This window comes from Erythranthe guttata, chromosome 12 (assembly GCF_056151865.1).
Source record: "Erythranthe guttata isolate IM_541 chromosome 12, IM_541, whole genome shotgun sequence".
Lineage (NCBI taxonomy): Eukaryota > Viridiplantae > Streptophyta > Magnoliopsida > Lamiales > Phrymaceae > Erythranthe > Erythranthe guttata.
The window spans coordinates 14,216,412-14,233,100 of NC_142544.1; the positions used below are offsets into that span (position 1 = coordinate 14,216,412).

General features: G+C 33.9%; 1 protein-coding gene across 1 annotated transcript; it reads right to left on the reverse strand.

Annotated features, from left to right (window-relative positions):
- Positions 1-2,004, reverse strand: LOC148766543 (uncharacterized). Its single transcript, XM_088827336.1, has one exon. The coding sequence runs from the start codon at positions 2,002-2,004 to the stop codon at positions 1-3; it is 2,004 nt and encodes a 667-aa protein (XP_088683462.1).
- Positions 2,005-16,689: the final 14,685 nt, after the last annotated feature.

Here is a 16,689-nt window from a genome sequence, read left to right on the forward strand (position 1 = left end):
TTATTTGGCCTTTACCGTCTTCTCATCATCAAGATAGTACTTAGCATCGGCAAAGTGGGCTTCTGCCTCGGTGAACGGTTTATCATCGGCGAGTATTATTTTAACTACTCCGTCTCGACAATACTTGAAACATTGGTGCCAAGAAGAAGGAACCACACTATTCTCATGTATCCAAGGTCGCCCGAGAAGCATACGGTATGAGGTTCTTGCATCAATGACATGGAACAGTGCGGTGGACAACATATCATCCATTAACAACTCTATCCTTATGATGCCAAGGGCCCTTTGTCCTTCTTGATTAAATCCTTGGATCATCAAACGACTAGTTTTGAGCTCCTCCGTGGAGATTCCCAATTCCTTTAAAGTCTGCAACGGCAAAATATTGACTGCAGAACCTCCATCGATTAAAATCCTATTCACCTTCTGCTCACGGGTGTAGCCGGCAACAAACAACGGCCTATTGTGTGGTTTGGAACCAAGAAGTAAATCTTCATCAGCGAAAGTCATTGTTGACATGTATTTACCAATCACGGTACAAACTTCATTTGGGGACGGAGTCGTTCCACTAGCAGCGGTCTCATTTTCAATTATCGCGTTGCATGAGATGTTGATACAATCATCATCTCCTCTGTGTACGCTTGTTGTCGTCATGTCAAGGGACTCAAAAGTGTTGACGACAAAATTTGTAGCGGCGCTGATTTCTTCAAGTGATATCTTCCCTTGGCGAGCTAGCTGCATAACTTTATCTTTGAATACGAAGCAATCATGAATTGGGTGCCCGACCAACCGATGATACTTGCAGTATTTTGGGTCATCGGTCTTGTTAGCTTCTTCGGGGCGCTTCATTTCAGGCAATTCGATAAGTCTTAAACCTAGCAAATCGTCAAATATTCCAGCCACATCGGTATCGAGGAATGGATATTCCCTTGCTTGCTTTTCTTTTAGAGTAAGTCTTCTTCTTTCTTGGGAAAAATCTTGTTTTTTCTCATTGTTTCCGTTCACTTTTCCTTGAAATTTGATAGGGGTTGCATTCAGTGCCAAAGATTCTTTGCTTGAGGTCTTAGAGAAAGCTCTACCCCCCTTCCGAAAGTCTTGTTTTTCTTTGAACTGTCGAGGCTCTTGAACTGGTGGTCCCTCAACTCCACTAGCCATAATGCTCAACTCCATGTCATGCGCTCTAGTGGCCAACTCTTCGAAAGTCTTAGGTTGAATCCCTTGCAGGATATATCGGAGTCCCCATTGCATTCCTTGAATGCACATCTCGATAGCTGAAGGCTCTGACAATCGATCCTTGCAATTCAGGCTTAAATTCCTCCAACGGTTAATGTAGTCAATGACGGCCTCTTCTTTCCACTGGCGAGAGTTTGTGAGCTCGATCATGCTCACTGTTCTTCGGGTGCTGTAGAAGCGATTCAAAAATTCTTGCTCCATTTGACTCCAACTGTCGATTGAGTTTGGCTCTAGGTCCGTATACCAATCAAAAGCATTCCCCTTCAACGATCGAACGAATTGTTTCACGAGGTAGTCTCCAAAAGTCCCAGCATTGTTGCAAGTTTCAACAAAATGTGCCACATGCTGTTTTGGGTTGCCCTTGCCATCAAATTGCTGAAACTTCGGGGGTTGGTAACCAATTGGCATCTTCAAGTCGTCTACTCTTAGAGTGTATGGCTTGGTGTATGTTGACGATGATTTTGAACCCTCATCGAATTTGTTCTTGATAGTTCCCATGATGAACTCCTTCAATTGGTCTATAGGAATCAACCCCTCTGACGAAACCTGGAATTCTTCAGCCGGGCTCTTCTCCCTTTCGATTGGATGTCGTCTTGCAGAAGTTTCAGCTTCGGTGTGATTTTCGCCTTGTTTTCCCATGTCGTGACTACCGTCAACCTTGTTCCGCAACATTGCGATTTGGGAGTCTTGTTCTTGAATGTGCTTTGTTAACCCTTCAATGGCCTTGGTCAAGATCGCCATCTGCTCCTCCATGGTCGTAGCATGTGTCGTCATGACGGGAGCCACCTCATAGTAGTTTGATGCTGAAAGGGACGTGGATGATGAAGCTTCTCCTCTAGATCCTTCCACGCCTCCACCTATGTTGACGAGAGGTGACGAGCCTTTTTCGATGATTTGGGGCGTTGAGCTAGTCCCGGAGGATGTCTGCAGCTTCTTAGCCATACTCCTTGTAACTACTCCCATGCTTGATGAATTTGAAGTAGCAGCCTTCATCGTGAACGTAGAACAGCTACTAGGATCTTCGAGAGAGAGAAGAGATGAGAGGTAGAGGAGTCCCACCGGGCGTGCCAAAATTTGTAACAACAAATTTCTTATCTGCGATATAAACAAACAAGAAAAATTGAACAAAGATGATTTTATTGAATTAAAATAAATAAATTGCGGGCTACAATCTCTATTTTAATCCTCTGATTCTTCTCTCTAGAAAAATATATAGTTGACTTGAATTTTCGGAGTCGGGTCGTTGACTTGATCTTCTCCGGATTTGATTTTGGATTTGAATAACGTTTTCCAAGGGTCTTGCGACTTGAATCTCGGATCGAACGTTGAACTTTGACTAAATTTGACTTGAAGATCTTGAAATTCTTGATGGATTTGGCCCCTCAATCTTCCAATGATCTTGACTTGAATTGATTAACGTTAATCCGAAGGTTTGGCACCGTTATCTCGGATCGAACGCTGGATTTGATGAAGAATGCCTTGAATTTGCTCAAGAACACCTCGAATTTGACGAAGAACACTTTGAATGTAGAGAGAGAATCTTACCTCCTACGAATTCTTCTTCCTTGCTTCTTGAATTGTAGAGAGAACTTTTGCTCCTACGGTTTCTGCTCCTTCAGTTGTGTTTGAATTGTGAAGGGAGGATCCCTATTTATAGTGGTAGAATAAGAGTCCTTGATGGGCCTTACTGATGATGTGGCGCAATTTGATTGGTCCGATTTAAATTAATATTTATCTCTTGTAACTTGGAAGAGAAGAAACAATTCTATTGGTCAATAATTAATTGATATTTATCCCTTATAATTTGGAAGAGAATAAATAATTCTACTAGTAAATATATATTTAAAATCAATTATCTATTTAATTTAGGAATTAATTTAATTAAATTCCTAGATTTAAAATAGAAAATATGTACTTGATATTTAAATATAGATACCAATATACGCCATATAATCTTGATTTGATTTGAATTTAAATATTTAATTACGGAATTGCCATGGGCCATAGAATTTAAATAGAATTCCTTGTTTCGTAATTGCACAATGGTCCCTTTCTTTTGGATAAAAATTATTTATCTACATGTACCATTGGGAATGAACTCGTAGACGAGAAGAGGAACTTCCATCTCCAAACTGCATCCCAAAAGTTTGACCACATTTCTGTGGTTTATCTGGGATAAAACACAAATATACCCAAAGCACAATTTTTTTATTCAATTTACATAAATAAATTTAAATTCATTAATTAAATACCTTCTTCTTCCAACCATCTCTTCCACCGCCCCAAATGTATTTCGGAAGTTTGTGATCGGTAAAATGCTGCCTCAATTATCGGAAAACAAGACGGTGCCCTCACCGGAGCAATCAAACTCCAACGGTACCGTTCGAGATTTTCCCTTTCATATCGTACCCCACACTGGCCTTCTCCTCCAATCAATCATCTTTTGTGCTCCACCATCTTCACCGAGGTCAACCCATTTGGAGCAGAATATCGTAAGAAAGAAGAGCAGAATATCGTGAGAACAAAAGAGTGAATCGGGGTTGTTATGCTGCAAACAAAAAAAGGTTTTCTGGGCGAATATCTGAAAATTTCAATTGAAATTTTTGTTATGGAATTTCTGGGGGTTCCAGGAAAAAGCTTAAAGCTCATATCTTACAAATTTCCTACCCTTCCCTTGGTTTGGATTGATGTAGAAAAGAGCTTCAAGCTCTAAATGTCGGTTGGTTTTTTGCTGAAAAAAACATAAAAGAAGGCAGTGATTTGTCTAAGAAGAAATTCCGCAAAAATAAAATTGACTGAAAAGCATCCAGGAAAACGTATCTTTTGGTCAATTTCCGGCAAAGGGGCGCCATCGGATCAGGATTTTGTGTGTGTTGTGGGTGAAAATGCTGGAGAGTTTAAACGGGAAGGAGTTGATTTGGGGAGCGAACGTTTTGAAATTGCCAATGACTGTTGAAAATTCCGAAACATTCATTTTGGTGTAATGAAAATTTTGTGGTTAATTTCATTTTTTTTTATTGAAAGGGCATTTAGGTCTTTTCAGATCAGAACACACACCCAGCCGCACAATTCGTGCGTGCGCAACACAATAAGTCGTTAGGGACCTTATTGGTTTTGACTAACTTCCATGGGGGGTTTTGTTCTATTCTATACTATCTATAAAAGGATGAATATGATTGGGATTTCTTCCATTTTTTGTATATACAAAAATGCCCCTAGGTGATTAAGTTAGTAAAAAAAATTTAGTTAAATAAAACAATTAACACATCTATACGTACAGGTACATCTACAAATGAATAGGTACATGAATGTTTAAGTAACCGATTGAAATAATGGGTTAAAGAATTGAAGGAGTTTGGGAGAATGAATAATAAAATCGACCCTTTGACTATTTTTTTGCTACTATAAAATGCATTATATTTAGAGTGGAAAGAAGGGCAATTCTCCACTTTCACATTTCGGTGTACTAACAGAAACATGTTTCTCCATTTTGTTTCTACAAGTTCTTCGGTCAACCGTTAGCAACTATATTTGGCAAGTACAAGGAGCTATGTGTGATCTCTTTTATCTGTTTTGTAGATTTATCATTCATTTTTTTATTTACTTTTCAGTTTTTTGTTGCAAATTCGAAAAATTTGCTGTACGTCACAACAAATTTCTTAGCATTGAAATAAAACGGCAACTTATGTACAAGAGATTAAACATATTTGCTTGATGTGTATCGAGAGTTGGATGTCAAATTTTTCAGGTTTAGGAATTGGCTTTGTTCTACGGTGTTAAATATCGAATTTCCTAGAAATGATATTTTGTTTTTTTAGGGTGAGTGGATTTTCCGGTTTAGGTAGTGGTTTTGTTCAGCAGTGTTTCATAACATAGAATTTTATAGAAATGATTTTTTCTTCTTCTTATTTAGGTTGAAATTTTATTTACAAATTCGATAAACTTCAAAGAAACTTTTATTTAAAAATAACACTTTAGAGAATAACGACTAAACGATGAAAATAATGTATATTTAGAATCATTTAGAAAATTTCTTTGTCTGGGGATAAATTTTCACCATATTGTTCAAGCATAATTCAATTTCAAAAGAAAAAATAAGAATTCAACTTGTGATTCAAAAAGTTGTATTCTCATAATAAAATAAATGAATAAAGAGAATATGGTAGATGTTATGAATTCTTTGAAGTGGTGGATGCCCACCATTACACCACCATTACTCCCACTACCACCACCACAACTCCCACCATCATCTCCACCATTATTCATCATTAAAAGTGTTGTAACTCTTGACCTTTGAGAGGTCTTTCTTGTACTATATATACAACACAATGTAAATGTATTTTATATACAAGAAGAAGAAGAGAAATACATATTTTATTCTCTCTATTTAGTCTCTTAGTTCTCTTCATTATGTTGTGTTATTCTTCATTTTCTAACACGTTATCAGCACGATTGTTCTATTTTATTTTTGATGAAGATGATCCAAAGAAGGCGAACATCTCAGCGTTGGAAAGGGAGTTTATTATATTTCACATATATTTTTGTTGTTTTAAGTTGACGAAAATATTAACAATCTCGTTTTTGTTGTAGGTGAATTTTCGCACAATTTACATGGTCAGACTTTGAGTCCAGTTTCGGACCTGATATTGTCCGAGTTTGATAAAATGTAAAACACGAAAGTTGTAGTACTTTCGGTTGGCTGTTCACAGCATCTTGAATCGTTGAGATTGGATCTCGAATGAGAGAGATAAAAGCAAATTACTCAGACATGACAGATTTGTCATTTGTGGACATTTTTCAAGTCCACAAAATATTGAAATGAGAAAATTGATAATTGATCATAATCAATTTATGGCTTGAAGCCTAGATCACATTTTGAGACTATAAGTCTCAATAGAATATGATAGACTCAATGTATATGCGATAATAATACTCAAACTTAAGATTTGAGTTGATATGTATTTCTCATTCATAGTACTATTATTCTATGGTTAAGTACTATGATGATCTAAATCATATATATATATATAGGCTTGAGGCCTACATCGAGTACACAAAGTCAAGTTATAAACCTCATATATGTACTCGGAAAGATTATTTGTTGGTGATTCAATAATATGAAAAATATCATGAGGTTTGAAATTATATTGATTGTTCAACAAAAAAAAAACAAATCATGAGATATGGATCGATTTAAGTTGAAGATCCATTTATGTGTCATGAAAATATAAACTATTTCATGTTGGTGATATATGTTTTGAAGTCACAAGCCACATACTTCATACTTAAATGTGGCTACAAGACACAAACAAAGTATTTTGTGTCATGACAATAAACATTATATTGGTGGCATGTGTCTTGCACAAACAAGTAAAAGTAACAAAAATATAGTTACTTAGGGAGATATAAGAGAGTATTCTCCAATATATGTGACTTGAAAAACTCCATCAATAGCAAATATTATGGATATATATATTATGCTTGTGAAGTAGCAACATAACAACTAAAGTTGCTCATATAGTATCAATATGAAGAAAATATGATGGCATATCATATTTTTATTCGAGTTTGGGAGCTAAAATTGAAATATTGCAAAGCTCGTTCAAGTTTTGTTATTCCTTGAAGTGGATACAACAACTATTCAATATTTAAAAAGATATCTTGTGATTAATAGATATTTTGGTTCTTATTTTATCACAATTTTTCTCTCATCATTAGAAGTGGAAGAGAGATGACAAATATGAAAAATGTTGGTCATGAATCCATTTAACGATAAAATATTTTGATAAGTTTTATCAAACACCAATATAAAAAAAATAACAAAAAATTGTGTCACATTTTGGACATTGCATATCTATCGCATGTTTTATTACATGTAGATTACAATCGATTATTTATGCGATTAAATAATCCCTAATGGTAGATAATTATATGACATACTTTGTCAATAATGTTTATATGAGACAATTTCCCGCCGTTAGGGGAGATTAGAAACCGATTTATTTACATGGAACGGCGTGAAATTATATAATAAAATATGTCTCGGTTTGTGCATCAAAGAATTAACACACATTACAAAAGAATACATTGCAACAATCTTATAAGTAAAATGCTAGATGCATTGATTGAAAAATGTGTTGCAAATGAATACCCTAGAAGGGTGAAAAGAGAATGTCCGAGAAGGGCATGTTGTACATTGTGATTGCATCGAGAAGTCCCTTGAAGGGTGAATATGGTACACTAGCTAACCAATTATAATTTATGCATATAAGAGGGGGAGATATTTATGTTGGTTCCAATGATTAGCACCTCAAGAAGTGGGTGAATATCGTTTAACTAAAAGTCTGCTAGCACTAGTAGCATTGTAATCTCATCCTATTATTTATCCCATTTGATGAAGGGAATCGTCTTACAGACGATGTTGGGGGACGCCTCAACACCAATATCCATTAATATGATTTGAAAATCTTTGTCAATTACGGTGGCATAAATAAAATTTATATTTGGATGAGAAATTAATTGATGATTATACGGTAGATACCGAAATCATTTACAATCGAACTGAAGTGCCAATAAAGAGTTTGGCAAATAAATCATGGTTAGCTTGCTCTCTAAATGAAATAGAGAGACAATTGAGACTAGTAGTTCTCAAGTATTTGTTGTACCAATCTATCATTTTGAAGAATTAGAATATATTTGAATTGATTTTCATGTACCAAAGTGATTTTGTTAATATTGACTTTGAAAATATAGTGGACCTATAGTCCCTTATTACTCCTTCCATATTGTGAAACTCAAAAGCGCGCGTTTAAGTCCTTATCGGACATTTAGTGAAAGAAATAATGAGCTCAAGCACATAAACTATTATGAAAACTTTATTGGTGCAAGATATAAAATTCTCTACAAGACAAAAATACATGGTACATGAAAAATATCGATCTCTAGAAGAGATCGTACCCACGAAGGCTACAATCCCCATTTGTATGAATATAATTCTCCGAGGAGAATCCGGTACCGGAAAAGTGAAATAACAAGCGATGGCTTGATTATCTAGAAAATGGGGAGTACGAAGGATATTATTGATAAATATGTGTGTGCAATTATTTTTAAACAGTGACGAACTTGTATCTCATAAATGTAAATGCACGTCGACATCCAATTGGCCATATAGTTAGAAAATGTATATGGCAATGAATATTTGAAATTAGAAATGAGATAATAAATTTCACATTGACTTGAAGTCAACACATATGAAGTTGTGGAGCCTTTAGTACAAAAGTGGGTAGTATTATCGCGGTACATTTGAATACCTTTTTGAAAATATTTTATTATGAGAACGATGCAATCAATTTTCGGTATTCAAATGAACATACAACATGTGTATACAAATACCGCATATCTATATGGATCATCAAATAATAACAATGAAGTAAATTCTTGAAAATATAATGCTTGTAGCATATAATAAAAGGTCTCATGAGTTAGACCATTGTGATGATCCATACACAAATTAATAATTATGTTGGTATAGTCACTTTAGTGAATACCATATTAGCGAAATGAATAATCAAATGATTCGTTTATCGTATATATGAATTGACTTAGTCTTCTGAGGCTCTTGAAGAGCTCACATAGGCATATTTGTTTCCATCATTCTATGTGATAAGACTCATTCACTGATTGTCCGATCTTTGAATATATCAAAAGAGGCCGCCGAAATATTGAAGTTTTCTAAACTCGTGAGTTAAAGAAGAAAGATGATTTTTGCAATCATCATTAACTATATCTCAGAGATCTATCATTGAATCATGATTTTTGCAATCATGATTAACTATATGTCGGAGATCTATCATTGAATCATTGAGAAAATGATCAAACTCAATCTCATGTTGAATTCAGGGGGAGCGTGATCAATAATTCCAACATTGTACTATTTTTCCTTCGTCCAAGTTTTTGTCCCAATGGGTTTTTCTTGGCAATGTTTTAACGAGGCAGTGTGACGCTCATAAGCTTTAAATGGATGTGTACTATTTTCTCCTTCGATTAGGTTTTGTCCCACTGGGTTTTCCTAACAAGGTTTTTAACGAGGCATATTCCATAGATGGTGGACATCCAAGGGGGAGTGTTATGAATTCTTTGAAGTGGTGGATGTCCACCATTACACCACCATTACTCCCACTACCACCACCACAACTCCCACCTAGGGGTGCAAGTTGGAACGGAAACTCCGATTTCCGCCGGTTCCGATCCGAAAAATTCCGATCTTGGAACAACTTTTTTCATTCCGATTTCCGAATTTCCGATTTCCGATTTTTTCCGATTTTTTGGGATTGGAATTGGAATTATATAAAAAAAATTGGAATTTCCGATTTCCGATCCAATTATTTCCGAAATTAATTCCGAAAAAATTCCGATTTTTTTCCGAAAAAAAACCGATTTTTTCCAAAAAATACATCTTTGAGTAATATATATATATATATATATATATATATATATATATATATATATATATATATATATATATATATATATATATATATATTATACTTATTTTACATTATTTAGTTGTATTTATTCTTTATGTGCCATGTCACCTAAAAAAGCCCTAGTTTATTTTATGTAAATATGTTTATTATTTCTTGTGCAAAGCAAGAGAGTTTATTTAATTTTTGCTAGAAGTTTTATTGGATATTATGATGTCGTTTATTTTTATTTATTTTTTGAATTGAAATTTAGTAGTTATTTTTATCGACGTGGATGTTTTTATTTTTAGAAAATTAAGAAATTTTCAGCGAAGTTTCGAAATTTTAATACTTATGTCATTTCCGAAAAATTTCCGAAATTCCGAAATTTCCGGGCCTTTTGGAATTGGAATGAATTTTTAGATTCCGAAAATTTTGGAATTGGAATTGGAATTTATTTTGTACTTCCGAATGTTTTTGGAAATATTCCGAAAAGGCTAATTCCGATCCGATCCTTCCGACTTTCAGCCCTACTCCCACCATCATCTCCACCATTATTCATCATTAAAAGTGCTGTAACTCTTGACCTTTGAGAGGTCTTTCTTGTACTATATATACAACACAATATAAATGTATTTTATATACAAGAAGAAGAAGAGAAATACATATTTTATTCTCTCTATTTAGTCTCTTAGTTCTCTTTATTATGTTGTGTTCTTCTTCATTTTCTAACAGTAGAATATATTAATCTTAGTCATCTACTTGATAAAGTAAGCCTTTGAAAAACAGAAAATAAGGTATTATATGAAAGGGGAAATTGGCTAGACACCCCTTATTCTGGACTTATATAGGTAGAGATCCTAGTTGCTAGATGAATATAGGCATAGGTCATTTATCACATAAAATAATATAAATAAAATAAAACAATTAGTATATGGACATAAACACCCTCAATTAATAAGAAAACAAATCTCATACACACTCTCTCTCTCTCTTCAATCTTACGTATCTTTCTTCCTATATAATCTCTCATATTTCTCTTCCTCTCCATCTCCATCTCGTGTCTCAGGCTTTTTTCTTCTGATTTTTTTTCTTTTCGATCAACACTTTTCGATTTTTTTTTTCCGATCAACTTCTTTCTTTCTCTATACCCTTTCTCGATTACATATGTTCGATTTTTTTTCCTTTGGAATTCGAATTCTTTTGGATTATGTTGTAAGGAAGGAAAAAAAAAATTGAAGCTTTACATTATTAGATGATTTTTCGGTGAAAGAGTTAAAAGCGGACAACAAACATAAATCGCTCATTGCTTGCACAAGGTGAGTTTTTTTTCTCGTTTTGTATTTATCTGTAGTGAGTTTATAATGTTTGTTTGTATTTCTAATTGATTTTGGTTCAATAAATAGCAAAAAACAAAATAATGAAACAGCAAAATCAAATTGTTGTTGCAAACTGCAAATTGCAATCGATAACAGTAGATTTTGTTGCAAACTGCAAATTGCAATTTTTGCATTGATAGAATATTTTTTATAATTTTATTGTTATTTTTTGCATATTTATGATATGTATGATATTTTTGTTCTGTATTTTTATTTTTATTATTTGCATTTACATATTGCATATCATATTTTCATTTTATTGTTTGTAATTAGATGATGCTGATTTTTTTACTTGTTCGATTTATTGTTTGTATTTGGTGAATTTATAGGTAGTTTGTTGTTTTAAATCCAATAATGCAAGTTTTAATTATTAGTTTGCTATTTGCATTTTACAGAGACAAAAGTGGGCGGTTGCGGCAGTGGCGCGGCGTTCGTAGCGGTGGTGCGCTTTTTACTACCTGAGTTGTTACCGAACAACAAGCAATTTCTAAACAGCAAACGGAATGCAAATTGGGAAACAACAAATCGAACGAAGGAAAAGGGAATGAAGGCAAACTGCAAACGACCTTGTAAATTGCAAACGCTCGGACACCCAAACCTATAGAAGGCTTCAAAATTTGTGGAGATTTTGGTTTTGAAAAAACAGGGAAGAATCGATATCAAGAGATTTGTAGTCCTAATTTTCGGATTTGCTGTATAATATAGGGAGAAAAATAGGGGATTTGATTTTGAGGATTTATTTTACCATATATTGATAGGGGTATTTTTGACAAATTACAAATAATAAAATCTGCTGGAAATTAGAGTTTATTAGATGAATTTTAACACATGTAATCTCTTAGAGGAGGACCTATAGCAAATTGCCCCTATATGAAATTTCGAAGACATTTAATATGTGCATTTAATTTAAACTTGATTATCATAAAATGGCAATATCATCACTTAATTATATAAAAAAATTAGCACAAAGCTAAGAAAATTACACCACGTGAGATATTATGCGGATTTTTTTAATTGAAAGTTTAAAAAAAAATACATAACATACATTATTAACAGTAAAACAAGTAGCAGTTACAACTTACATGATACAATTTTTTTTTAATAAAATTATTGAAAACGTGAGAGTACATCACTTATATGGAGTATGATTTATGCAAATTATCTACCTTTAAGATTAAAAAAAAGGTAAGGTGTCCAAATTACAACAATAAAGATTGATACAATGTTGGAACATTTATGATTTTCAATTAATCACTACACCAAAAAGGCCCTTTTCTAACGGTTATCATCCGTTAGAAAAAATATTTCCAATGGAGTAAAGCCGTTAAAAAATCAGCGTTAGAAATAGAGTCCAAAACATTTCTAACGGATATAAAGCGTTAGAATAATACCCAAAAGAAACTCTCAATACTACGCAATAGATACCAAACACTTTATACGATGTATACCAAACATCATAAGGTGGCGCATATAAATACCAAATGATAGATCTCAAATACGAGAGAAATTTACCAAAGAGCTTCTCACGAAGATCCCTTCGCACTTGGTTAGCATGATCAAAACTTTCCTTGGAGCTTAAAACGCATATATGTTACACCAACTCAGAGATCTTCCGAGACCATAAATAAAATCAGAGCCATCTCACACGAAGTAGATGCTATGATAATATAGTATAAAGAACATAAGTAAACATCACATAAATATATTGCTGAAAATTTACTCAAAAAAACTCATACTTGTGACTTGGTGGTTCACTGTCCTAGAAAAGATCGTGTTCTCATTTGTCATCATTTTCTCTTCGTCTGCATAAAAAATCGAATTTGCTAGCATAAGGGGGTCTGATTTCTCCATGGAAGAAAAAAAAAGTTGACTTAATGTTTACAATACTTCTGCCATAACAAACAATTCCCTGCTTCATCCACCATTTGATACATTACAGCTCTTTATATGCTAGCAAATGCACGGAATGCAGCTTCTAATTGATTCCAAACAAATTCCAGATTAAATTGCTGATGGATCTGGCGTTTAGGACAAACCATATACATTTTACTTAAATCTCTACTATTAAACTATAAATAAATAAAAACAATAAAAAATTAATCACTCTAATGTATTGGTGCAGATTTCAGTGAATATCTTATCACACTTAAAACACTAAATAATCAACTTCCCACCAATTTAGTCATTCCTATGAGTCTACTGTATATTATCAAATTATATATATCACAACCGTATGAGTGCAAAAGCTCAATTATAGATTAAATGGACCTCCAAACCAATTATATATTCAGGAACTCGTTACCTTGTAAAGAGAATCAGGGGGAAAAAAGAATTCACGAAGAGATAGTTCCGCAGGGAGAAGGACACAGGGGCGATGGTTGTGTACGGGGAGAAGACGAACGAGGCGACGACAACCTGGTACAATCGTGGCGGCGAATCCTGGAGGCGAAGAGACGACAAATCGTGTAGGTGAAGAGACGGCAAATCGTGGCGGCGAAGAGACGGGGCGAAGTGCAGCGGTGAAGCGTGGGTACGAAGTGCGGCGACAAAGAGAAAATCAATCTGGGAGAGGGAGAGAACAGAGCAGCGAGAAGAATTAAATTAGGGCTTTATGTGAATGCTCAGTCAATTGCGACGTTTAATAGTACTTCAAAATAAAAATACATTTAACTATTGCGACGAATCCAATTAACTAATTCGTCGCAATAGAGAACGGAGTAAATTGTGTCAAATCATGTGCGACGAGTTTTCACGCATTCGTCGCAATAAATTGTTATAATATATAAACCAAAGCATATTGCGACGAACATTAACTTTTCGTCGCAATAATTATTTTTAAAAAAAAAATATTATTAGAATCATGCGACGAATCATTTAAAATCGTTGTAAAACGAGCGGGAATTTATTTTTTCACCAAATTTAGCGACGTTTACTACATAATCGTCGCAAATATTAACAAAAAATATTTAATAAAAAAATATTTTACCTGTTTGCGACGAACGTCATGTTTCGTCGCAAAGATTTTTCTTTTGCAAGGGAGTTTTTTGTGTTACGACCAATGTTGGCAATTATCGTCGCGAGCATGCGACGAAATTCATTTTCGTCGCTACAAAATCGTCGCCAACATGCAGTTTTGGCCTAGTGTTAACTCACAATCACTAACTTATGCTTTTAAATAAGATTTTGCAAACACCACTTTAGTATACGCCTATTTGATTATTTCTCCAAGCATTGCAATTCTCCACGATGTTTTTAGTGGTTTTATTTGTAATTGCCACGTGTCATTTTGTGATTGCATGTTTAGGTGGCTATTTTTTTGATAACTCAATTTCCAGGATGTATTTTTACTTATGAAGAGGTAGATTATCAAAATACTTACCCATTTTGATACTCTCATTGGAGTAGAAATTTTTAGTTTTGGGAAATCAAAAAGGTAGCTTATGGGTTTGATAATCCATTTGATACTCTCATTGGAGTTGCTCTTAGAGGAGTAAGTGTTACAAATGATACTTTACGGGATAAGTGTTACAGATGATATATACTAGGGGTGTAAATTGCATTTAACTCTTTAAGTTTTAATAGATTGTTGATTTACACAAGGTTTTATATTTCAAGTTTTTATTGTTTTTTCTTAGAGGAAAAATCAAAGAACCAGTACAAGCATACACGTTTCCTATGTAAGTATGCAAATAATGTGTTTTTGGTGTTTTAATATTTAACATTTCCAGCTTTCTGATTAGTATTTTTCCGAGAATGGGCAAATGCAACCATGACATCAAAGAAGTAGCAATCATTCATATAAGGGCAAATTACAGCGATCCCTGAGTTATGGCTAAATCACGAAAACATTCCCACTTGTTGGATAATTACAGCCGCCTACTTGTTTTAAATATTTTTACATTAAATTTATGTAATTCGGTTACTTACCGAACCAAATCGTATATTCAGTTCCGTAAACGGTATGAAATGTTGGCGTACCGAAATTTTGGTTAGGTTTTACCAATTTAACATCCCTAAATTTACCTCATGAGGGGTTTTTTCATAAGATAATACATAGTTGAGAGGGGTGGCTATAATTACCCAAAACAGGAGGAGGTTTTCGTAATTTGACCATAACTCAGGAGGTGGCCGTGATTTTCCCTTAGTATAATTTTATCAGATATCTATTCCCGCTTAACATTACAAATAACAATAGATGGAGACAATCTGAATCTGGAGAGACTTTGAGTGCATACATTGATGTTCTCACTTTTTCTTATTTTATTTAATTACTTATTTTTTTGGGAAAAGTTGTTCTTTCTAATATATTGATAATGTAGTGAGAAATCCAAACATTAATATTTTTTTGAGAAAATAATCCAAAAATTAATTGATGTATTTAGATATGAAGTTACATTAATCCGTGTACAACATATTATGATTAATATTCTTGCTACGTGTAAGTTATGTCGCAATTTATTTGTGCTACGTACTTTAATATTTAATACGTAGTTCCCGGAAATTTTAGGGTCTTATGAATGAAACAACAAAGTTGCTATAGATAAGTCATGTTATCAGAAATGCATTTAAGTGGTGTTTGTAAAATCTTTTCTAAAGTCAATCTCAGCATTTTTGGGCTCAAAATCACTTAGAGAGTGTTTGTAGTACCAACTTATGGTTCTAATCTTGTAAAAATACATTGTTTTAAGCTAAATGTAAAAAGCATCCATGCATGGACCAACTCCCCCTAAAATAAGTTCCTAAAATTGATTTTTCATGGACTTTGCAAACACCCCCAATTAGAAATAAACACTTATCGTTAACTTAACTTATAATTACCAGCTTCTGTTTCTTTTATAATGTTCTTACAGATACCACCTTAGTATGACAAGGTTTGCTTTGTAATATAATTTGCGACAAAGACAACTACACTACTTTGTATATTTCTATCTGATTTCCAATGTTGATGTTGTTGTTTTCTATTTGATTTCCATTGTTGACATTGTCACGACACGTGCAACGCACGTACACCTGCCTAGTTTTTTAAAACAAGGGGTTTTTCAACAATTAGAAATTACACAAAGGTGGTTCTTGCAAAAAAAAACTAACTTTTGCTCATGCGCAGTTGCGACAAATTTCAAAAACCGACCACCATTGATATTTTTTTTTTCAAATAAAAAATTCAAATTCGGGAAATAGGGGAGGGACTAAATTTGACACTGGACCTCGGGTAAAGAACATAAAACCCCCTTGTATTATAATAAACACGCACCAAACCCCTTTGTGTTCTTTTTATTGCATAAAACTCCCGTGTTTTATTTTTTCTTGCATGAAATCCCCATTTTCATTAGCAGTTAGCACGGTTAACAATAGATGGAGTTTTATGCTGGGGTCTATGCAAAATTAATTTAACATTCAAATTATTTTCTTAAATTAAGTCGAACGCATGTATTAATTTTAAGGGGTCATTAGCAATAAACCCCTCATATAGATAATAAATGGTGATATGTCCACCCCTTCAATCTTTCTTTGTGATAGCCCCCTAAAATTTGTATTCTCAATTGTACCCTTATGTCAATTAGGATAATTAGTCTCAATTATTCCTTTTTTCTCTCTTTCCATAACAATAATCTAATTCC